The sequence below is a fragment of the Megascapheus bottae genome, unplaced genomic scaffold (genome assembly GCF_031878675.1).
Source record: "Megascapheus bottae isolate mThoBot1 unplaced genomic scaffold, mThoBot2.hap1 H_2, whole genome shotgun sequence".
NCBI lineage: Eukaryota > Metazoa > Chordata > Mammalia > Rodentia > Geomyidae > Megascapheus > Megascapheus bottae.
This window is the reverse complement of record NW_028327859.1, coordinates 88997-113286: the sequence shown is the minus strand read 5'-3', so window position 1 is coordinate 113286 and position 24290 is coordinate 88997. Positions and strand designations below refer to the sequence as shown.

The 24290-nt window shown below is 40.9% G+C and overlaps 1 protein-coding gene across 3 annotated transcripts in view; it reads left to right on the top strand.

The window, feature by feature from the left end:
- The window catches only part of LOC150038946 (transforming growth factor beta-2 proprotein), a 75698-nt gene extending 52042 nt beyond the window's left edge, over positions 1–23656 (top strand). For 2 of the 3 annotated variants that reach the window (XM_090328191.1, XM_090328192.1), the window contains 5 exons: positions 14198–14330; positions 14456–14566; positions 16077–16254; positions 17758–17911; positions 21959–23656. In XM_090328191.1, coding sequence (XP_090184317.1) covers positions 14198–14330; positions 14456–14566; positions 16077–16254; positions 17758–17911; positions 21959–22117 — 735 coding nt within the window. In that variant the 3' untranslated portion in view covers positions 22118–23656. The remainder of the gene's footprint in view (positions 1–14197; positions 14331–14455; positions 14567–16076; positions 16255–17757; positions 17912–21958) is intronic. The other variant, XM_090328193.1, reaches the window with a different exon arrangement.
- The last annotated feature ends 634 nt before the right edge of the window (positions 23657–24290 follow it).

The window sequence follows — 24290 nt, the reverse complement described above, 5'->3', positions numbered from 1 at the left end:
GCCAGAAGTGATGCTGAGGCTCAAGTGGTAGAGTTCTAGCCTTGAGAAAGTCCAAGGACAGGGCTCAGGCCCTGAGCTCAAGGCCAGGACTGGCAAAAAAAAAAAGTCCGTCTTCGAAGCTCTACAGTAACCTCTTATCTCAAAGGCTCAGAGGCCATCCTTACTGTGAGTGATGAACTTATCTCTAACCTGCATCTTGAGCTCAGGGCTCACATTCTACCACATGAGCCACAGCACTTCTTCCAGCCTTTTCTGAAGTTTATTGGAGATACGAGTTTCACAGACTTTCCTTGTCAGGATGGCTTTAAACCATGATCCTTAGATCTCAGCCTTCTGAGTAGCTAGTATTACAGGCACGCACTACCTGTGCCCAGCTGAACCCCTCTTCTTACTCAGAGGAGTCCTTCATCCCTTAGACCTGCAGGAATGATGAAGTTACTTGTTCATGCACATATGCAGTCAGCACAAAGGCTCATCTGTAAAGAACGAAGCAGAGATGGAGTAACAATAGAGAATTATAAGGTATCAGAGAGGAAAGCCTTGGGGCTGTGTGTGTGTGTGTGTGTGTGTGTGTGTGTGTGTGTGTGTGTGTTGAAGGAATATCTGCTGTCATTTCCATAAAGGTCATAAAAGTTCTCTGCATTCCCTACTCTGTCTTTACTCATGAATGTGTGTTATACAGGGGCTTATCCATGTGAATGTCTTTGGACTGTAAGGAGAAAGAGTTAACACAGGAGCACAGTAATGTAGCTAGCTGAGACTGCATTTTCCCTTGCTGCTTTCTTCTGAAGCTCATGTGTGTTCCATGGGAGCTGACTGCACAGGCTTTTAGAAGTACCTACTACTTAGGACCTCTCAGAAACAAGCAATTACATGATCTGCCATGGCAATTACAGGACACAATGATGGCAGATGATAGATAAATATGGGGATCTGCTGAGCCACCTTGGGATAACCAAGCAGTGTGTTAATGTGTTAGGCACCCCCCAAAGTGATCCATTGTGATCAAGGAAGTGAGAGCTGAGCAAGAAAGAGAGAAAGCTACCTACAGCTGTGCCTTTGCAGGGAAAAAAGGTTACCTTACCTAGTTCTGAGTTTCTAGAAAGACCCACTTTTTACTGACAGTTCTCTTGCTTTTTCTCCCTGGTTTACATTCTCATGATAAAATGAATAGGAAGGGTAGCATGCAGTATAAAAAAATGCCGTCACTGAAGATTTGGAAGGCTGGTGCTGATGGCTCATGCCTGTAATAGTAATTTGGGAGGCTGAGAACAGAAGGATTGCAACTGGATACCCATCCAGACAAAAAAAAAGTTTGTAAGATCTTTTAGGGTGCACTCCTGTCATCCTGAGCTCCGCTGGAGGCTGAAATTGTGAGGATTGCACTTTCAAGTGAGCTTGGGCAGAAGTCTGTGAGATTCCATTTCCACAGAATAAAGTACGAATGGCAACAGAAGAAGCTAGGATGGTGGCACACACTGGCGATTCTAGCTACAAATGGGGAGCCTAAAATAGGCAGATTATGGTCCAAACACATGCCCAGGCAGGAAACAAGAGCCTTACTTAAAAATAACCAGCAAAAAGCATAGCTGGAGTATGATTCAGCAGTAGAGTACCTGCCTAGTGAGAGGCAGTGCTAGGATGCCAGTAACCCTAGCAAGCAATTGCTCTATGTGTTCAGATCTACAGTTTAGATAGGGCAAGAGGACATGGAAGAGAAAAGGGACCTGTGTACTTGCTCTTCTTTCTGATGAGTCAGCACCTCCCTGCCGGCACAGCTCTATCACTTATGCTGTGCTGAGTGTCCTCTATCATCAGTTTCCTCACATATTAATGGTTATCCTCTCACCCTCTGGGTTCTCTGTGGAACTTTATCCTCACTGGACTAGCGTAAATGCCCTGTCCCTGCCTCCTCATTTGTGCCTTCTAATCTTTGTTGAGACATTGCTATCTCCTGACTGTACAAGGAACTCATGGAAAAACAGGAACCATCTCACTAGGTCCACAGGTGGTACTTCCTATCTGTTGGACTAAACTGGAGGGGATGCAGTATAAAATGCATGGAAATATACATAAAACAAGACTCAGAAGCACGCTGGAGTATTAGCAGTTACATGGTGAAGGTATGAAATAATCTCTACTTCTAGTTAGCAGAAATTTGTTTTGGCATGGAGAGCAAAAGGCTTGTCTATAGTCCATGAAAGCTTTCTGAAGGGCGAATGTTGGAGTGGTGTGTCGAGGAAGGAGTTGTTGTTCTCAAGGAGAACCACAGAATACTTCAGGAGCAGTTATGTGTGTGTGTGTGTGTGTGTGTTTGTATGTGTGTGTGTGTATGTGTGTGTGTGTGCTCATTCGAGTGACTGAAAAGAGGAGTGATGGCAGCATTTCAACCCAGAGAGACAAATTCCTCTGAGATTAAATCAATGAATATGAATATGTATTCCTGATGCCTGTGTATCTGCTAGCTCCAATAAAGCTAGACTACAAGGGTTTGTGATGAGTTTAAGGTTTTTTGTCCCTCTGTCTTTTGGGAGGAAATGGACAGTTACCCCATTCCATAGTCATCCTTAAAGCCCTTGTGTACATGGGGCCAGGTTCCTAGCATAACCAAGAACCATACAAGGCATGCAGAAAAAGCAATCTAACTTTACAGGGAAAGTGAGCATTTCATTGAAAAGCTATACTTCCAGGTTTAAACGTGAAGAACAGAGAAGGTCCCTTGTCCTTTAATTTCAGGACTGTTTTGTTTTTAGTGTAGAAACAGGAAAGGGGGCTGGGAGTTTGGCCTAGTGATAGAGTGCTTGCTTTGCATACATGAAGACCCAGGTTTGATTCCTCAGTACCACATACATAGAAAGAGCCAGAAGTTCAAGTGGTAGAGCTGTAGCCTTGACAAAAGCCCAAGCATAGTGCTTAGGCCCTGAGCTCAAGACCTAGGAATGGCAAAACAACAACAACAACAACAAAAACAAAAACAACAACAATAAAAGGGAGAATGGGGTGGAAAAACCTGGGAGAGAGTGAGGGAAGGGGTCTCATGGTCCAAAGTGAATGCACATTTTACCTTCTTTATATAACTGTAATCCCTCTGTACATGGCCTTCATGATAACAAGTTTTACAAGGCCAAAAGAGAGGGAGAGAAGGAAGAAAGGCCTTTTGATGTGTTTATTAAAGTCAAAAGTTTAGAGTCAGATGATGGTAGATGCCAAACTTCTCAGGAGGCTGAGATCCAGAAGGTGAAGATTTGAAGCCAGCCCAAGCAGAAATATCCATGAGATTCCATTTCCAAATAATCAGTAAATACTCAGACTGGAGATGTGCTAGAGTGCTAGAGTGAGTGAGTGAGCAAACTGGATGAGCACAAGACCCTGAGTTTGAACCCTAGTACCAGCAAAGGAAGACTAGGATTTGGAGTAGTTAGGGAATTTGTTGTAGAGATACTATCTAGCTTAGGTTTCCCAAGATAGAAGGTGAATCTAGGATGACAGGTTATGTGTTATATCCTAAACCAAGGAATTCCCAATCTACTACAAATCTCTAGAAAATGGTTTTTTTGGCCAAGTAAGAAGTGTAATTATAACATTAGTTCACCATGGTTGAATAGCAAACACTGATTGCAGCTGGGCTTCCTTATGACATTCAATGCATCCAACCAATGTGCAAGGTAGTCTTGAAAATGGTGGTTCCAGTAAGGAGCCTCTAACTGTATTCTAGGATACTTAGCACAGTCCCATGGATACTTAGATTACCCTGGAGACCACTGAGGAAGGGGAAATGGTTGGCAGTGGGCCTAGGTGAATAGGACTCCTGACTTCTCAGCTGAATGAATCCATCACACTTGCCACAATACCAGTAGGAGAAACAGCCAACCAGGAAGGAAGCCATTGAAGATCTAGAGCCTGGTTTAGGATGGGTGATGTTTAATATGGTCACTGACTAGAGGAAGCCGATGGATGTTCAGTTTCTGGTACCATGTGGTAGAAAGACTAACTTATATATGCGTATTTGGTTATTTGAAATTGGATAGGGAAGGGGGAAAACAAGATGAGGGGTGGGGGTGGAGGGAGGGAAATGGGGACCAAGACATGAGAAAGGGTATTAATGTAAGTGAAGTAATTCACCTTCTATCTGGTGAATACAATGTAACCCTTCTATTAATTACAATAAAATTATATGAAAAAAAAGACTTATATGTTGAAGAATAAGATTCAGAGGCGGCAATTTGTATGTGTGGGGGAGGACCTGGATCAAAAAATAGAATTCAAAATTAACGAAGACATGTAAATCATTTGCATTTGTGTTCACAGAGTGGTTTTTATCAGCGTATACTATATTCATAGTGTCAAAAGTGTTTCTTTAGCTAGCAGTTTCTGTATCATGTGAGAAGATGTCAGAAATGCAAATTCTGGGGTTGTTCCAACTTCTCACAGTGAACCAGAAACTCTGGAGGCTGGGCCCAGCAAGCTGTGTTAGGAACCTTCAAAATGTCTCTGAAGCAAGCTGAACTTAGAGAACAAGCTTTCCTCCCTCCTCACCTTTCTTTATTTCTTCCTATTCATTCCGCATCATTCCAGAAAAGAATGGCAATGGAAAATCAGAATTAAAGACACTGTGCAAAAAAACCAAAGATTTTATTTTACAAAAAAGAAAAATATTGCTACAACTCAATGGTGTGATGTAACGCCGGGGACAAATACATGAGAAGGAGTATCAATGTGTGCGAAATAATGCACCTCTACCTGGCGAATATAACTGTAACCCCTTTATACATTAAAAAAAAGTAGTGAGCAGCCGAGTGTGGTGGTACACACATGCCATCCCAGTTATGGGAGAGGCTGAGGGCAGGAGACCATGTCCAAGCCAGCCTGGGCCCAAAGAGCTCATGAAACCTCATCTCAGTAAAAGAAGTTGGGTGTAGTGGCATACTCCTGTCATCCTACCCATAATACAAAGGAGGATTATGGTCCAGGCAGGGGATTGGGCAAAGATGGGCTGGAGGCAGGATTCAGTACTAGAGCCTGCCTAGCAAAGGTGTAGCCCTCTGTTCAAACCCCAAGTCTGTAAAGAAAAACATGTAGTGACCAGAACAAAGGAGGCAAAGCTCTTCCTAGCATGCTCATTCTCCCTATTCTGGTAAACCTGATGTGGAATTTTTAGAGGAAGTAATTTTGAGAAGGGAGAGGCTTGACAAGGATACTGGAGTACTGTGGAGGTTTCCTGAAGGGAGATGCTTAAAGTAAACCGCATCTTGTGGTGGGGACTGCCAGGGATAGGAAAGGATTTCACCAGTGACACAACACGATGTTGGAAAACCTCCCTCCCTGAGTCCTGCCTCTTCTAGCAGGGCTTTGGTGGTGAGAAATCGCACGTCAGCCTTGTCTTTTTGCTCTAGAAGGTAGAACATGAGGCCATGATGTCTACCTCACAGAGAAAACAAAAATGTTTATTTGAAAAGCTAAAAAGATTATACAAACGTGTGACAAAGATAACTATTATTAGCAGGGATGGCTTGATGGAAATTTTAAGTGTAAGATAAAGAAGAATCTGAACAAAATGGATTGGCCAAAAGTGACCTAAGTGAACTTTTTTTGTAACGTCATGAGTTCATTTGTCACAAGCAGTCTTTGAACAAAGAGATAGAAGAGAATGAGTTGGCTGGACTGGAGCAGATAGCCTTGGAAATGGCTTCTCACTGCCAATGCTTTGAGATACTAAAAGGAATAACTTGGGGTTATGTTCAGAAATGAGCTAGCAGAGGGGCGTTCACATCACCACTTGCTCATGGTGCTGTTTAAGTCACTACAAACATGAAAAACATTGGAAGACATTTAAACATTAAATACACCAAGTACAAGTTAGACATCAGTATCCTAGATAGTCTTGTAATTCTAGCTAATTCAAGAAGATGAGATCCAGTCGATCATAGTTCCAGGCCATCCTGGGCAGTAAAGTTCAAGAGAGCACATCTTTAAAAAACAGAACTGGCGGGATGGCTCAAGTGGTAGAGCACCTCATGAGGAAGTAAGCCAAGAGAGTGAGAGACCCTAAATTTAAACCCCAGTACTACTAAAAACAAACAAACAAAAAACAAAAAATGGAAGGGAAAAACCCACAAATATAAAAACAACAAAAGAATACTATGAAGTGTATTTCAAATCAAGATAGACCAACACTTGTTAGCCTGGATTTTTTTCCCCATCTACCTCCTTATTATAAAATTCTCTTTTCATTAGAAGTCTTATTAAATTGGTCCCTTGATTCTCTGACATTGCCATTCCTATCTGAAGGTGGAAAGTGACATGGAACTCCCGTGCTTTCTTCCACTGCTGCTCTGTCTTATAGGAGTATAAAACATGTTTCCCCCCACCCCCTTGGGGTTAAGCCAAATCCTGAGTTGATTTACAGCATTATTGCTTTTAAACCTAAGATTTTTCTCTGGCTATAGCTTTCTGCAGGTAGACTGTACTTCTTTTTTCATAATCCCCAAAGTCCTGGGTAAAATGAATCAGCTTTACTTCTATCTTCTCCCTGGCTGGCTGTGTTCCAGTGAGGGAAATGAATGAATCCTCTTTTGCAGGGGTTTTGTAGGTCAGCAAGAAGCTTAATGCTTTGCTGGGGCATGATGTGTTACATTATAACGCATCTATTGGTGCCAGGTAATGAAGGAAGAGGGCATTGCGTATCTCTTTGGGGTGGATCAGCCACAGATAGTTTATTGTCACTTTTTGTTTTTTCAGGCCCCAATCTTGGGACTAGAACTGTGGACCTGGATGCTGTCCCTGAGTTTCGGTATACAAGGCTAGCCACAGAGCCACTTCCAGCTTTTGGGGGGATTAATAGGAGATAAGAGTCTCACAGGGTTTTTTTCTGCCCTGACTGGCTTCGAACTATGATCCTCAGATCTCAGCTTCCTGTAGCTAGGATTACAGGCCTGAGTTACCTGATCCCAGTGACTATTGCTTTTAGAGCATTAGAAATCCTGTTTTGTAATTCAGCCAGGAGCTATCGTTCCTCAACTAAAGAAAGAAAAAAATAAGTTAAAGTAGAGGTTCTTAAAAACATGAGAAATGAATCTATGGGAACACAGGTACACAAATGGAGATTTATGTATGTGTATAGGTGGCACTATACACATACTCAAAGTCCTTAGGCTTTCTAGGCAGGCTCTGTACCTTCTGATTTGTTACTTCGCTTTTATTTTATTTGGAAGGTATGTTCTCACTTTTGGTTAGGACTGGCATCAAACTGCAGTCTTCCTTACCTGAGCCTCATTCATACCTGAGACTACTATGAATGTGAACCACTCTATGCCTGGCTTATTTGTTGAGGTTATGCTAACTAACGTAATGTCTGGACTGACCTCAAACTGTGACCTTAGGGAATGTCACTGCGATTGCAGACATGAGCTGTTAGTCCCAGCAAGTTTTCTGTTTATTTGCTAGATTTGCTTTATTTATTTATTTATTTATTTATTGAATGGTTAGGTGCTCAAAACCTGGTTTCTGCTTAGGTAAGCATTCACCACTTGTGCCATGACTCCAGCTGAGATAGTTAATGAGAGGCCAAGCCTTTTCTTTGACACAATTGTGCCAATTGCCTATTTATGTAGTGTGTTTTCCATAATCCACATCCACTGTGTACTGTATATGACCTTCCATTTGCCTTTAAAAATGTTTTTGATGTGAAGAAATTTAAGAATTTCTAATCAATCTGAAATCAGCTCTCTTCTAGACCTTTAGCATCTTCTTATTTTTTTTTTTGTTATTTATTTGATAGTGGCCTCTCCTACATGTAACTTTGTGAAAAAATGAATTGTGGCAAAAATACATGCAGAACCAAAATTACCTTGATTTTCTTCTTTATGTAACCCAGTGGCAGCCCATGTGTTCATTGTTACACAGCCACCCAGTGTCTATTTCCAGTGTTTTACAGAAACCTTGTAGCCTTTCACTGACTATGCCACATTACCGTCTTCTCCTGGCACCTGGTAAGCTTCATTCTGCTGTCAGCCTGTGAATTCATCTGTTCCGGGCGCAGATACAAATGCATTTGTCCTCTAGTGTCCTCTTGTGTCTGTCTCTTTTTTAAACTTAACATAATGTCTTCAAATACATCCATTTCCTTTTTATAGCTGAGTAATATTCCACTTTGTGTAGTACTACTCTTTGCTTATCCATACCTTTGTTGAAGCCTGCTTCCTTTCCTCATCTTCTGGTTTTTGTGACACTACTGGGATTTGCTGTGCAAACGTGGAGGCCCAGCTTTGAGTTCCTTGGAGAGTAGAATTGTTGGATCATACAAGTAATTTGATTTACTTTTTTTGTGGAACTGCCAAACTATCCCCCTCCTCCACAAAACATTTTTCCCTCAAAACGACTAATCTTTGCAAAGATTTTCCAAGACATTTAGCTGTTCACAAAAAGTAACAGCTCTCTTTACTTTTGCTCCTGTAATTTCATCAGTTGCTATTTAAGTTTACTTGCGCAATTGCAATAAGAAGTCTCCAGTGCCGTGAGCAGCATACAAACATCTACAGCTGGCGTCTGCTAAGCCTCCCACTCCATGGCAAGACCAGAGAGAGTCTTGGAATCTCTCTTCCCAGCCAGGGGCTCCAGTATGCTGTGGACTCACTGAGCACTGAGACCAGGACACCAAGCTAGAGAACAAGGCTGGTTGGTCAAGGAGAGGCCAGAAAAGAGTTTCTATCAATTGACCAAATTATCTTTGTTTTGTTAAGTTGTAGATAGACATGCAGAATCAAAGGGGAAAAACTTGTTATTGTTCAATACTATTTGGAGAAAGGTAGACCGCAAAGGCTATAAGACACAATGGGAAGCCACTTGGTCTAATGGTATTTTTCTCACTCCCTCTTGTCCACTCTCTCCTTCCTTCCTTCCTTCCTTCCTTCCTTCCTTCCTTCCTTCCTTCCTTCCTTCCTTCCTTCCTTCCCACTCCTTCTTCCTCTTCCTCTCTCTCCCTCTCTCTCTCCCTCTCTCCTCTCTCTCTCCCTCTCTCTCTCTGTCTCTGTCTCTCTGTCTCTGTCTCTCTGTCTCTCTCTCCCTCTCCCTCTCCCTCTCCTCTCCCTCTCCCTCTCCCTCTTTCCTTTTCTTACTTTTTTCTATGCTGGTATTGTAGCTTGAACACAGGGCTTAGGCACTGTTCTCTAGGTTTTGTGCTTAGCCTTTTCCCTCAAGGCGAACATTCTACCATTTGAACCTTAGTTCCACTTTTAGCTTTTTGATAGTTACTTAGAAATAAGAATCTCATGGATTTTCCTGCCAGGGTTGGTTTACTGATCTCAGCCTCCTTGAATGGCAAGGATTACAGGCGTGAGGCACTGGTGCTCAGCTGATATCTTTATTCTACAACCTGTTGAATGTAAGAAAGGAGCAGGGATCTGTGGCAACAGGCCTGTATTCCTCCATGTCTTCCCATTTCATGTGGCCAGGGTGGTGCACTGGAGATAAACCTGTGTACAGGATGCAGGAGATTGCATCTGCTCTCAGGGGGAGGGAAGCTCTCATGTTAATATTCTCGGTTGAGAGGTGATGAGAGTATTTTTATTCACTTTTTACATCACATTTATTTTAAGGATGTTTCAGGCCAACATGTCAGTTTATGAGTACAGTGCACACAGTGTGTTTCGTCTACAGCACCCCTTTCATTGTTCTTCCAGCCCTCCCATCTCTTTGATTTCCCAGCTTCATGGGCTGTGCATTGAATAGTATGACTCCTATAATGGGAAGGTTTACTAGGCAGTTCTAAAGTGAAGTCACATAGCTGAAGGAGGAATACTTTTATCTCCCAGCAGCTTTCCTTGTGGTTAAACGTTTGGGGAAGTGGTCCTGGGAATAAGGTCCAAAGGTATGGGGTTTGTTTGAAAATGCAAGCATGGTGAACAGGACTTATTAATAGTCTCTAAGATTGTGAGGGACACTCTTTGAGTGAGGGAAAGCAGCTGTCTCCTCTCTCCCCAAAAAGCTGGACAAGAAGAACAGAGTTCAATTGCAATAAGTGGGTTTAAGAACTCTGTCCATAAAGTTCAAGACAATAAACCCACAAGACAAAAGTCACTTCTCTGTGTCACAATTGTGTAGCTTACTATCATTTTTCTAGTTGTTTATGCATGGGCTATCCTGAATCTTGAACAAGTTTGTTGTTGTTGTTGTTGTTGTTTTTAAGAAACTGTCACCATCTGAAAGTATAAGGTGTCCTTCCTGTTAGCCTTCTAATGCTCCATATGGGAGAATGCCTTGCTCTTAAGTCTTTCCTAATATTGAACTGGAAAACTTGGGGTCTCCTTGTTCATTTCTGCTTTCTTTTTCTCTAAGAGGTAAAGCATTCTTATAGTGTTGATAATATATATCTTTCTGTCTATTTGGTCAATGTAGTCATGAGTGTGTGTGAGTGTGTGTGTGTGTGTGTGTGTGTGTGTGTGTGTTGGTCCTGGGGCTTGAACTCAGGGCCTAAGTGCTGCCTTTAGCTTTTTTGCTCAAGGCTGGTTTTTCATTATTTGAAATGAGCTTTGTTTCAAGTTTTTTTTATGGTTAATTGGAGATAAGAATCTCAGGGAAACTGCAGCCTATGTGTCTTTGGGTATTGCGTTCTTAGTATAATCGTTTTTCCAAGTCTTTCCATTTCCTTACTAATGGGGAAATGTCATTCTTTCATGGTTTCCCTCATTTGTAATAATTAGAATGTGCCTATAAAGCCACAAGTAAACCCAACGGATTAAACCTGGACATGATTAATTAAATAACAGTCTAAACATTCTGAACTCAAAGAAATGGAAACAAGAGGTTTGTGTGTGGTGTGTGTGTGTGTGTGTGTGTGTGTGTGTGTGCGTGTGTGTGTGTGTGTGTGTGTGTGTTTTAATTGTTCTGTTTCCAGGTATTTCTATTTTTCTTTTCTGCCAGTCCTGGGCTTGCGCTCAGGGCCTGAGCACTGTCCTTGGACTTTCTCAAGGCTAGAGCTCTACCACTTGAGCCTCAGCATCACTTCCGGCGGCTTTTTTTTTTCTATGTATGTGGTACCGAGGAATCGAACCCGGGTCTTCATGCATGCTAGGCAAGCACTTTAACCACTAAGCCAAGCTCCCGGCCCCCAGGCATTTCTTTTTTCTTTCTTTTTCTCCTTTGGTTTATTCCCTGTTGTCACAGTTTTGGGTTTCTGTACCCTTTATCTTGTATAGAAATTTATCTGATTTGGGGAAAGAAAGGGGAGTCAGACAAGTGGTGGGCCAAACAGTGAACCAATTCAACAATAATACTCATTCCACGCTATGTTGGAAGTGACAGCTGGGAAGAGAGGGGAAAGTGGGAAAAAATGAAGGAGAAGGTAGCAATGTTCAAGGAGAAATGTATTCGTTACCATGCTCAAGTAATACATCACTTTTACAATAAAAAATTACACTCTAAAAAAAGAACAATAATAACACAAACCTTGAACACACACTTAACAACTCTGCAGCTTGTTCCACATTTGTCATGGTATCCTTACACAAGATTGAATCTCCTTGACTCCAACAAAAAGATTAAAATATTCTGATTAAAAAGAAAAGATTCTCAGGAACTGTCTTGATGGGTTGACTTCAAACCACAATCCTTACATCTCAGCCTCCTGAGTAGCTAGGATTACAGAACTGAACTATTGGCACCTGCTGTGGTCATAATTTCTTTTTTTAGATCTGCCTTCAGTGAGGCTGGATACTATGTAGGATGCATATTGTAGTCACTGATATAGCATGCATATTTAATTTGAATACATTATGAAATTGTATATAAGTCAACACAGAAAATGTTTTAAAATAATAGTATGTTAATTATAAAGAAGAATACAATAAATGCTATATGAATTAGGAGCATATCCAATCTGCAATGCTTTACGTAATAATGCCTTATGATTGGGGGGGTCAGGTAGTAGAAAAATTTAAAAATGAGAAAAAAAGGAGTTGTGGGTACCTTATTAACTTGTAGCCTGTCAGGCAGATGGAAAGGTCCATAAATTTCTTCTCTACCATTGTTCTTGTCATTTCTACTCCCTATTAGGTTAATTACACCCATTTATTTTGAATCAGTAAGTGGTGTCTTATTTGCCCAACTGGGGATTATTTTCAGGGCAAGCTTTGGTTCTCAGAGGTTTGACTGACATTAAACTGAGTCTTTTTTTTAAGCTAAGACTATAAATTGCAGCTCTGTCAGTGCTAACTGAATGCATTCTGCTGTGTTCATTTTCATCTTGTACTGATGAAGATTGTTGCTATGTGGCCGAGTGCTTTCTTGATGTCTGTCAGGGGGTCGGGGTGAATCATGATTCAGCTCTGACTCTCATAATGTTTTTAGTCTTCAAAAATCCAGCACTGGAGTGGGAAAATGACTTGGGGTGGCTTCAAATCCTCTCTGCATTTCCATTTCCTTTATCTACCTTATAGGAATGTTAAAAGGATTAAATGAAGCAAAATAAGGTACATCAAGTCCAGAGTCCATTGCACCTAGCCCTTGAGTCATGCAACTCAGCTTTAGCTCACAGAGGAAACTCTTGCTTATCAGATAATATGATTAGCTTCTCGTCACTTAGTGGAATTCATTCAGGTTACAGGCAGAGGGGCTTGTATAAAGTTAAGAAGGACACCAAGGATCCAATTCTATGGCTACTTTTTCTATAGTTAAAAGAAAATGTTTGGCTGGGGGACAGTGGCTCACAGAGTCTAAGATCTGAAGACCCAGATTTGAAGCTAGTTGGGCAGAAAAATCCTTAAGACTCATATCTCCAATCAACCGGAAAAAAGCAGAAGTAGAAGTGTTGCTTAATGGAAGAGTACTAGCCTTGGGGCGAGAGAGCCAAGCATGCGTGCAGTACATTGAATTCAAGCCCTAGTATTAGCATCAGACTAAGAAGTATTGGAAGCAAGGTTCAAGGGGAAGAACAGCAGCTATGAACTAGCAAGTGAATGTGATACCTTGAATTCAAATCTCAATGTCAGAAAATCAAAGGGTCAAGAAGGGCAATGTAAAATGCCAGGGCTTGAGCTCCTGGATATTGAAGAAAAAGCAGGCCTTGGGGTTTGGAAATGGATTTACTGTGGATCCAGAAGCTTTAGGATCACAATCTGTCTCAGAAAATGCTATTGTTAGTGGCCCTGTGGCTCAAGGGATAGAGCCTTGAACTGAAGAGCTCAGTATCAGAAAATGCTGTTGGGCAGGGAGCATGGCGTAGTGGTAGAGTGCTTGCCCAGCATGAATGAAGCCCTGGATTTGATTCCTCAGTACCACATACACAGAAAAGGCCAGAAATGGTGCTGTGGCTTTAGTGGTAGAATGCTAGCCTTAAGAAAGCCCAAGGACAGTGCTAGGCCCTGATTTCAAGCCCCAAGACTGACAAAAACAAAGAAAGAAAAAGAAAATTAAAAAGAAAAAAGAAAAGAAAAAGCAAACACTATCGTTCCAAGATAGAATTATTATAATCTACTTCATATATTCCCTCCTTAAAAACATTCTACAGTTTTCTTTATTTGCCTGAGCTAGAGGTATCTTTCCAAAGTCTCAGTGTCAGTGCTCAGGCTGATTTGCTTTTACTCTGATCTGCACGCTGTGCCAGACTTCTCCTTCCCAAAGTCATGCTTAGGCTACAGGATGTGGAATATCTTTATAAATCACAGCAAGTCATTTTGAGAGTAAAACTCCCACTTAGAGGTTTACCTCAAAAGCAGAGGTAGGGCACATATTTTAATGCTAGGAGATTTAGGAAACACAATTGGGACCTTTTACTCTCTTTATTAGAGGGAGATTTACAATTCAAACACTTTAAGAGAGTGAGCATGGATCCTCTCCCTTTGCCTGCCCCCTGTACTCCAGTCCCCCAAATTAAAGAAATAGAAAATCAGGGCAAGGCCATTAACTTAATAGCCAAGAATTTATGGCTGTTATCCTACAAGGCTTATGTGAGCAAAGTCAAATAATTACTGTCTCTTTCTTTATGGTTCCTGTCACCTTTCTCATAACACTCAGTTGATTTAGTGGCTCGTTGTTACATGTCCAATGACCTAGGTTCATGATATAATGTATGTGACCACACATAATACTATGTAGATACATTAGGTGGCTAATTTTAGATAATGAACTGGATTAAAGTCACGAGTTTGGGTTTAGTCACGGTGTTGCCAACTGAACTTTTTGTCCTTGCTCTTTCCTGCTCTAGATTCTCAAATCCAAGGACTTAACATCACCGACCCAGCGCTACATTGACAGCAAAGTTGTAAAGACAAGAGGAGAGGGAGAATGGCTCTCCTTCGACGTAACCGATGCTGTCCACGAATGGCTTCACCATAAAGGTTGCAAACCATCTTCTCTTCCTCTCCCTGGTCATGTGATCAGCAGCCCAAATTTATTTAAATCAATTACAGATTTCAGGGTGTGAACGCATGTACAATGGTCTCTTTGACTTACTGTTTTTCAGACAGGAACCTGGGATTTAAAATCAGTTTACACTGTCCATGCTGTACGTTTGTACCTTCTAATAATTATATCATCCCAAATAAAAGTGAAGAGCTAGAAGCAAGATTTGCAGGTAATTGAAATTTGGTCATATGAAAAGGTGTGTGAGGGGAGGGGTATTCTCAGCCAGCATGTCTTGTTGGATAAAGTTAATTTGCATGTTAAAATAGGATTGGTTGGTGAGCTATAGGGGTTGTCATTCATTGGTTGATCATATGCTTGGAGGAAGAAAGGATTAGAGAAAGATGAGTTTCCAGTTTTCAGTGCTCAATAACCCATGATGACTGGGTCAATACTAAATGGCTCAGTAATCCTATCAAATATCAAATAATCAGTTAAGCCCTTTCCTGTCTATTCAGATACTCTAGAAGTAGACAGCATGTGTTCAAGAAATCCCATCGCCCATCCCTCAACCCAGATCTCAGCATCTGAAAAATAGATTTCATTGAAGAAAAAGAGTAGTCTTCTCATTCCTTACGTCCTGTAACTCACCTTTCATAGGTCAGATTACCCCCACCTTTTCATAGTCTACACTTAAACGTAGTTTAAGTGGCTTTCTTACTAGACTTTCATAATAGCTTATGAACAATGTCCAACAAAGCTTCAGTTTTCCCCATGCTTCCCTTTAAATGAATTAGCCAAAATGCAGGGAAAATGAGGCAAGGCAAAGGGCTCCAGTCACTTGCTGTGTCCAGTGGTGGCAGGATAGGGGAGGTGAGCAGGAAGTCTTCTCTTTTCCCCGTGTGCCCAGTGTAACACCAACCCATGCTGTCAGATCAGGCCCCAGGTTTCTATTCCCCCACTTCCATTGCTCATGACCTCCTCATACTTTAGGAGGGTTACCGTGGCCCTTAGTCGTGGAAAAATACTCCCAGAGGCCGAGAGATTTATTTCAGTCTCCAACCGAGCCACAATTCTCCCGAGTGGGGAGATTAAATGCTTAAACTGGCAGTCTCTTGAGCATGCTTTGGGGAGCTCTAGTTTCTAAATCTCAGATGGAATCAGGGAAAGTGTTGGGGTTGCCATAATATAAATGAAAAAGCCCTTTCTTCTTAGCTTTCCCAAAATAACATGAGGTAAGGGTGACTTCTGTTTGACTTGAACCTAATTCACTACCGTTTAACTGAGTCTCAGTATGTGTTTCTTCGGAAAGTCTTCTGTGTTTAGCAGTCCTGGGGAGAGAGTGAACCAGCGGTCACAAGGCATGGTCTATGGCTGGGTTTTGGTGTCCAGGGTTTGAACACAGACTACGCTGAGGACTGATGAAAATAAACTGCCTAAGTTGCTCTTGGACCCTGGGTCAAAGTCTTCTATAGATTTTACAGAAGACCTCTGACCCTGCCATGGACCCTTAAGTGCCTGCCAACAAGAACCCCATTTAAAAGTGTTCACTGCCACCTTCAGGGGTCCTATTGTGCTATATCCATTGCCATGGGGGGGGGGTGATGCTAGCCAGCCACTGTTACCACGGCCATCACTGCTATTTGTGACAAATGGACAATAGAGGAAAATAAAATATATAGCTGATGATATATGATGAAGGTAAAAGCTAAATGTTTATTACCCAAATGCATTTTTTCAAGGTATTGATGGTGCCTCCACATATACCAGTGGTGATCAGAAAACTATAAAGTCCACTAGGAAAAAAAACAGTGGGAAGACCCCACATCTCCTGCTAATGTTGTTACCCTCCTACAGACTTGAGTCACAACAATCCAGCCGGCGGAAGAAGCGTGCTTTGGATGCGGCCTATTGCTTTAGGTAAAGAAATGAAAATACAACCACATAATTACATTGCTTCACCCTTGTTCTGCCTTGGCATTCTTCTCCTATTCATTGTCCTGGATGGTACTCAGTGTTCAAGACCTGGCATGGGACAGCAAAGGTCTTGCGTCTTATAATATCACCATCCAGGCAAAGACTAAGAATAGTTTGTCCCCCCCCCCCCCCGCTGTCATATTCCTCAGCGCTCTAGTATTGAATCTAATGTGAGAAGAGAGAAAACTAGACCTCTCAAAGGTAATTCCTTGAAAGCACTTTGGTACTGATAAGGAAAATGAGTTCCCTGTATCCTTGTGCCTACCAAAGTCAATGTTCATTGATATCTATAGCAGTGATATGGGATTACAGGAAGGTGCAGCATGGGAGACTTTGCCCCTCTTTAGAGGGTCTGTGCGCTGATCTTCATAGTAAGAGCAATGAGACAGCAGAAGCATCCTGTCAGCCATGCCATAGGCTAGAGGATCTGACAGAAGTGGGGGAATAGAGGACAGATTTCTTTCCCCTTCCCACATGACTTTATGGAGGGAGAAAATTCTTTCTTATTAAACTTGGTGAGAAGAAGGATCTTTACTCTGAGAGTCCTGGGCAGTATAGTATAGGGTCTTCTCTGCTCAGTATGTAACAGGCCATAAGGAACATGGCATTGCGCATGTGTGTGTGTGTGTGTGTGTGTGTGTGTGTGTGTGTGTACTAGCACTAGGGCTTGAACTCAGAGCCTTCGTTGTCCTTTTTCACTCAAGGTTGATGCTCTATCACTTGAGCCACAGCTCCAATTCTGGCTTTTTGGTGGTTAATTGACGTTAAGAGTCTCTTGGACTTTCCTGTCTGGGCTACCTTTGTGCTGTGATCCTCAGATCTCAGCCTCCTGAATAGCTAGGATTACACGTGTGAGCCACCAGCATCGCACTAAGAGAATGACATTGTTGGTTTCCAGAGGCCATGGTTATAGCTGCAAGACTCCATACATACATACATACATACATACATACATACATACATACATGTATATATATATATATATAATTTTTTTAACCTTTGATGTTGGGATTCTTAGATGAATTAGCAGATGGTGGAATACAGGATACATTCTCAAAGGAAAATGCCATCAAGTGAAAATAGCTGTTGAATTTCTTAAATGTAAAATATAAAGGAAGATAATGTTGCTCTGATAACACTTAGTTTCTCTCTACCACCTTCTTCTTTATGTCTAATTATTTGAGGGTGAGGTTGACTTTTTCTCTCACAGCCAATGTAATCAGGGTCTAGAACTTATAAAAGAACGTAGTCCAATGAATCTCCACAATGTTCTACCAGAAAGGTCACAAAGACTATCAACTTGTGGCCCATAATATTGGCTTATCACATACAATGAGTAAATGAATAGCTTTTGTTTATTTGGTTGGTTTTGGATTTGGTGTGAGGTAGGGGTGAGGTAGATGGGAAATCAACTTTAAAAGTCTGCCTTGCTTTTTCTTTTAACAGAAATGTGCAGGATAATTGCTGCCTGCGTCCACTTTACATTGATTTCAAGAGGGATCTTGGGTGGAAATGGATACACGAACCCAAAGGGTACAATGCCAACTTCTGTGCTGGTGCATGTCCATACTTATGGAGCTCAGACACTCAGCATAGCAGGGTAAGTGTTTGGCTAACTTAGCTTTTCCATTCTTAGGTTTCCAGGTTTACCTGCTGAATTCTACCTAGGTATACCTAACTGAATTACAATTGAAATGGTGTCTTCCTACCACATCGCCTGTATGGCTGCTAGACACACTTTTTATGGATGAAGAGAAGGATGAATGTAGGCTATAAGAAAACCCAAAAAGTAACACAGTCGTCAGTTTAAAGCTGTAGGTCATAGGCTTGAACTCTGGGCCTGGGCACTGTCCCAGAGCTTCTTTTGCTCAAGCCTAGCACTCTACCACTTGAGCCACAGCACCATTTGCAGCTTTTGAAAGTAAGAGTCACTCGGACTTTTTTGCCCTGTCTGGCTTTGAGCTGTGATTTTATATTCTTCATAGCTAAAAGCACAGATAGGGAAGAACTTTAAAAAACACCCCTTTTTGAATCACGATAATCAGTCTAGTTGTATGTATAGTGGAGGTTTGAAGGGACTCAGATCTCCAGATTAAAAAAAGGCTGTGTTATACTTAGGAACTGTCATGTTAGAAAGAATACTGGAAACTTCATCTGACTCTTTGTCATACTGTTTTGTTAGTGTATCACAATTAGGAAATCATTTAATCTTTCTGAAGCTCTCTGGCTAAAGGAATATCTATACTAAAAATGATCCTTGAAATAATAAGGCCACACTTAAAACTTGTTGTGGGATACAAAAATATCTGGTATATATGAAATTGCCTTGGAATATTGGTGTTTTGTCATGTTTAATATAACTCAAAGCAAATAAGAATTTGAGTATTTTATCAGGGTGCTTCAGTGAGGATAAGGCCAGAAGGCTGAATTCAGAAGGCATGTTCAAGGTTGTGCCTACAGTTCCCAGCTCAGATTGGCAAAGTAATGATGATATTTGCCTATATACTTTCTCTTGCTGGCTAATGATTTAAGATCTTAGCCATGGAAAAGACTTCACACACTTTCTTCTTCAAGCCTTTCATTTAAAATGGAAACAAAGTAAAATTTTTGTGTGCAGATGATATGGATGACTTACCAAAGATAAAAGAAGAAAATTAGTGACAAACCAGGGCTCACATGTCTTCTTTTATAGGCAGATGCGGGTTTACTCGACCTTCCTGAGTTTAATTCCTAAAATGTGGCTGCATGTGAGGTTTCTAGTTTGTACGTTATGCCTCTGTAAATCTCTCGATTAAAGAGGCATTAAAAAAATTGCCGTCACTGCAGGGTAGGAAAAAGAAACTCTGCCAAAAAGACTGCATAATGCACTCAGCTGGATTCAAGAGTTTTTTTGGGGGGGGGGGCTATTATCAATTATTTTGGACAATCTGAGTTCTAAAAAAATCACTCTCTGGTTCTGAAAAAATCACGGGTTAGTAGAATATGAAGTCTATTTATTTAGAAATGGCTGTAGAGGCTGGAGTTAATTGACAATACGTCTCCCTTTTCTGTAGTCCTTCTCCCAGATCCATTCGCCCAGACCCCCCAGCCCCCACCCCCTGTAGGATTTAGCACTCTGGAGTACCATGTGCTTGGCCATGTGAGGAACACTTACACATGCCCACCCTTTTGTGTTCACCTCTGGGCAGGCTGCTTCTCTGGGCTACTGCAGCAGTAGCTGTAATGCAGGCAAAGCCCAGTTGCCAAGAAGAAACCCAATTCTCCTCTGCGATACACAGAGGGAGTGTGTGGAAGCTGAGACCATGCTTGTTTTTCAAGGGGAGAGGAAGAATAACTATGATGGTCACAAATATGTGGTTTGGACAGTTACCCAAGAAGCCAGGGGGAGCTTTATAATGTAGTCAGTGTTGCTGCACTGAACAGATCTTCTGTCTTAAGCTGAAAATGTGGCAATGAATCTCGAGGAAAAGGTCACTTGTTGTTTGACTAACACATTAATGGCATCCTTGGAAATGTTCTGTGCCACCAATGGGGACCCTCCGTATTTCTATTTTTTTGGGGGGGGCTGCTTGAACTTAGAGCCTGGACATTGCCCTCGAGCTCTTTTGCTCAAGGCTAGTGCTCTACCACTTTGAGCCACAACTCAACTTCTGGCTTTTGGGTGGTTAATTGGAGCTAAGAGTCTCATGGTTTTTCCTGCTCAGGATGGCTTAGAATCGTGCTCCTCACATCTCAGCCTCCTGAGTAGCTGGGATTACAGGTGAGAGCCATCAGTGCCTGGCTCTATACCTCTATTAGTCGAAGTCATAAATCCTTCTGGGACAGATGGAGAAAAAAAGGTACAAGATTAATGATAGAATGATAGCATCCGTCTAACCACTATCATTTACCCTATGGAAAGATGTAAGAAAGTAAACAATTCAGAATGTGCACTGCTTTTTATGTCATTCTTTGTATCCGTGTAATTATGAAGCAATGGCTAAATGATCAATGATTATTTGAGGGAGGGGACAATCTTGAGGGTTAAATTTTCTTGGGACCTTGTGTTTGCTAGGCAGGAACTTTACCACTTATGTTCCCAGTTCCTTCCGATAGAGAGATTCTTTTTTTTTTTTTTCCCCTGTCAGTCATGGGGCTTGAACTCTGTACCTGAGCTCTTCAGTTCAAGGCTACCTCCCTACCCCTGGAGCCACAGTGCCACTTCTGCTTTTCTAGTAGTTATTTGGAAGTAAGAGTCTCATTAACTTTAGTGCCTGGCCTGGCTTTGAACCTCAACCCTCAGATCTCAGCCTCCTGAGTAGCTAGGATTACAGTACCACAGTGCCTATCTTTTTAATGATTGAGATAGGTTCTTGCAATTTTTTTGTCCTTGAATGGCAGTCCTTCTTAACTCAGTCTGGATTACATGGTATGAGCTCTTTCCTTCCTTCTTTATTCCCTTGCCTTCTTTTATTGCCTGCCTGCCTGACTCCTTTCCTTCCTTCCTTCCTTCCTTCCTTCCTTCCTTCCTTCCTTCCTTCCTTCCTTCCTCCCTCCCTCCCTCCCTCCCACCCTCCCTCCCTTCCTTTCTCCATTCCTCCCTTTTCCTTTCCCTCCCTTCCTCCCTCACTCTTTCTTCCTTCCTTTCTCTCTCTCTTTCTTTCTTTCTTATGTAAATTTAGGTGCCATCATATTGACCACTGAAAATACTTAACACAAGAAAACTTGATTTTTGCAAACAGGTGTCTTTTTCTGTATCCAGGGGTAAACTTCTAATGAGACTTGAATACATCATCCTATTTTTCTACTTTTCCATGCATTTTTTTAACTTGGCATCTCATATTTGTTGGATTGTTTTTTAAATTGTATTTTATTATTGGGATAATGTATAAAGGGGTTACAGTTATATTCGTCAGGTTATGGGTGCATTACTTCTTGAACCTTGATAACTCTTCTCATGTTGGGTTGTTTTATGCTGGAAGACTTACTATGACTACAGAGTACAAAGACTATAGAGTCCCTGCTCTCAAAAAAGCTGTTCATATATGTGACCATTTAAAATGAGTTGTCATGAATCATCTTCAGTTACACATTTGTATAGAAACAAGGCAAAACACTAAGAGTCTTGGAATGTGTGCAAAGCAAAGCTGTAATCAGAGCAGACTTACTAAGGACAGAAAAGAAGAAAATCATGGAATCAGGAAGTTTGTCTAAGATGACTCTTACAGAATTATTTTTTAATATATACCAAAGAGAGCAAGTGAGACAGACAGACAGACAGAGTCAGAGAGAGAGAGAGAGAGAGAGAAAGAGAGAGAGAGACAGAGAAAGAGATAGAGAAAGAAAAAAGGAAGAAACATAGAGGGATGTAGGATGGAGGGAGTAAGGGAGAGAGAGGAAGAGAAGGAGGGAAGGAGGGAGGAAGGGAAAAGAAGAAAGAAAAGCAGGCAAGCATGCTATGGGGGAATGACTCAATTTGGTGATTGTGTAAAACACATACCAGTCTGACCAGAGAATTAAAAAAACATTTAAGGCCAAATAATTAAAATTACCTGTTCAGTGCTGTGAATGATTTACAAAACTATCTGAAATGGTTCTTTAAAAGCATTGTTTTTTATTTTTGTTTGGTCTGTTGTTATATCATGTCTTCTCTGCACTGTCCATTCAGGTCCTCAGCCTGTATAACACCATCAATCCAGAAGCTTCTGCTTCTCCCTGTTGTGTATCCCAAGATTTGGAACCTCTAACAATTCTCTACTACATTGGCAAAACCCCCAAGATCGAGCAGCTTTCCAATATGATTGTCAAGTCTTGCAAATGTAGCTAAGATTCCGGGCCAAGTGACCAGACAAAATTCACAGTGAAGATGATGATGATGATGATGATGATGATGATGATGATGAAGAATGACAACAATGATGATGTCAACAATGTTCACCACAAGAAAACACAAGAGAGCCTCGGTTTATCAGTATAAAAAAACAAAAAGTTTTGAAAAAGCGGTACCAGGTCGTGTTCTGTTTGTTAAAACTGGCATTGAAAGAAACAAACAAAATTTAAAAAAGGAAGGCTTTATTCTGAATTTCACCTCCTTTTTAAGCGAGAGACAGACACAAGAAGCAAAATCTTTTTTTTAAAGAAAAAAATAAACACTGGAAGAATTTGTGTTAATTATGTGAAAGAAAACAAAAAATAAATAAAACAAAAACAAAACATAAAAAGCCCTGTCTTTCCTATCCCACACCTCACTTGATTTTTCTGTATTGCTGAGACATGTGCAGCCATCCTTCCCAGCCTTCGAGTTAATCATGAGTTATTTATTGTGTGTTACTATATAATGAACGTTTCATTGCCCTTGGAAAATAAAACAGGTGTATAAAGTGGAGACCAGAAATGTATGGCTGGCTGAAGGAATTTGAACTCAAATGAGCCAGAAAGAAATAAAAAGAAAAAAGAAAGCAAGAAAAAAAAGAAAAGAAGAAAAAAAGAGGTCATGTGATTGGCAGGAGCACACAAGTGACTTATTAGATGGCCTGAGCTGGTCTGTAGTGAGATGGAAATACTCGGAGTACCTGCCTTGTACCGACTGCAGAAGGAAACTTGGTGTAAGGTTCAAATACTACCATGCCTATGTTAATAAAGAAAACTTTCTGTCAGAATAAGTCTGTTAGATTTTTTCTTCCTTTTAATTGTAAATGGTTCTTTTGCAGTTTAGTAAACCAATGAAATATGGAGATACATGTGTTGGTCAAACTTTGAACCTTAAAAGTAGAGCTATGTTACAGGTTTTTGTTTTTCTTCATTTGTTTGGGGGTGTATATAGCCTTACCTGTATTATTAAGATAGTTGGTTATAAAAGGCAGCGTAATTGAAAAAAACATCTGCAGATCTCACTGTTGGAAACTATTAGATCAAAATATTAACTACTTTACATGTAATGTGTAAATTCTTACTTTATTTTTTATACTCTAATAATGATAAGGTCAAGTATGATTTAGATTAGACTTAAAATTTGAACTCTTTTAAAATAATTATTCACAATTATAAAATGTTTCTTTTTGCCTGGCCAGTCCTATGAGTAAAATCCTGAGATTTTTGACTTGAACTACAAATCCATTTTTCATAGTATTTTCTCTCGTGCTTTATGTAGTATCTGTTCTTATGACAAGCTACGTGGGTCCACTTTTCTTTTTCTTTCTTTCTTTTATAAAAAGAGGTTGATTTGATTTGAGAACTCTTCCCTTATTTTCTAAACATTGCTCTTAAGTCAAGTCAGATTTTAAAAATCCTCTGCGGGAAACGGGGGACACTGTGGAGACATAGACAAGTAAGCAAAATGTAGTCTAGAAAAGGCTTAGGATTGATTTGAACTCAGGCTATGATAGGTTTGTCTAACTTGATTTAATTAATATGTCACAGAATTTGATTGTCATTTAAAAGCAGAGTGCAAAGGAAACTGTGTGTGTGTGTGTGTGTGTGTGTGTGTGTGTGTGTGTGTGTGTGTGTGTGTGTGTGTGTGTGTGTGTACGGTTTGAAATCAGGGCCGAGGCACCGTCCCTTAGCTTTTTCATTCAAGCCTAATGCCCTACCACTTGAGCCACAGCTCCATTTCCAGCTTGATGGTAATTCATTGTATATAAGTCTCATGAACTTTCCTGCCCAGGTTGGTTTCAAAGCATGATCCTCAGATCTCAGCTTCTTGAATAGGTAGGGTTACAGGCATGTGCACTGATACCAGACTCTAAAACATCTTTTTACTTTCTTCTTTTTAATGTTGGGGAGGATTGAAAGGTACCCATTTTAGATGATCTTCCCCCCCCCCCGAAAGGGAAAAATTTCAGATGAACACAAATTACTTCATTTATCTTCTTGGAATTAAAGTTTGCACAGACATTCTTTGATGGTTGAAATGGCACAAGCCAAATTCTCCCAGGAGCCAAGTAGTCTTTGTTTCATTGGAGTGTATTTTAGATCTGTGGCTAAGCACTTACTTGCTTTGG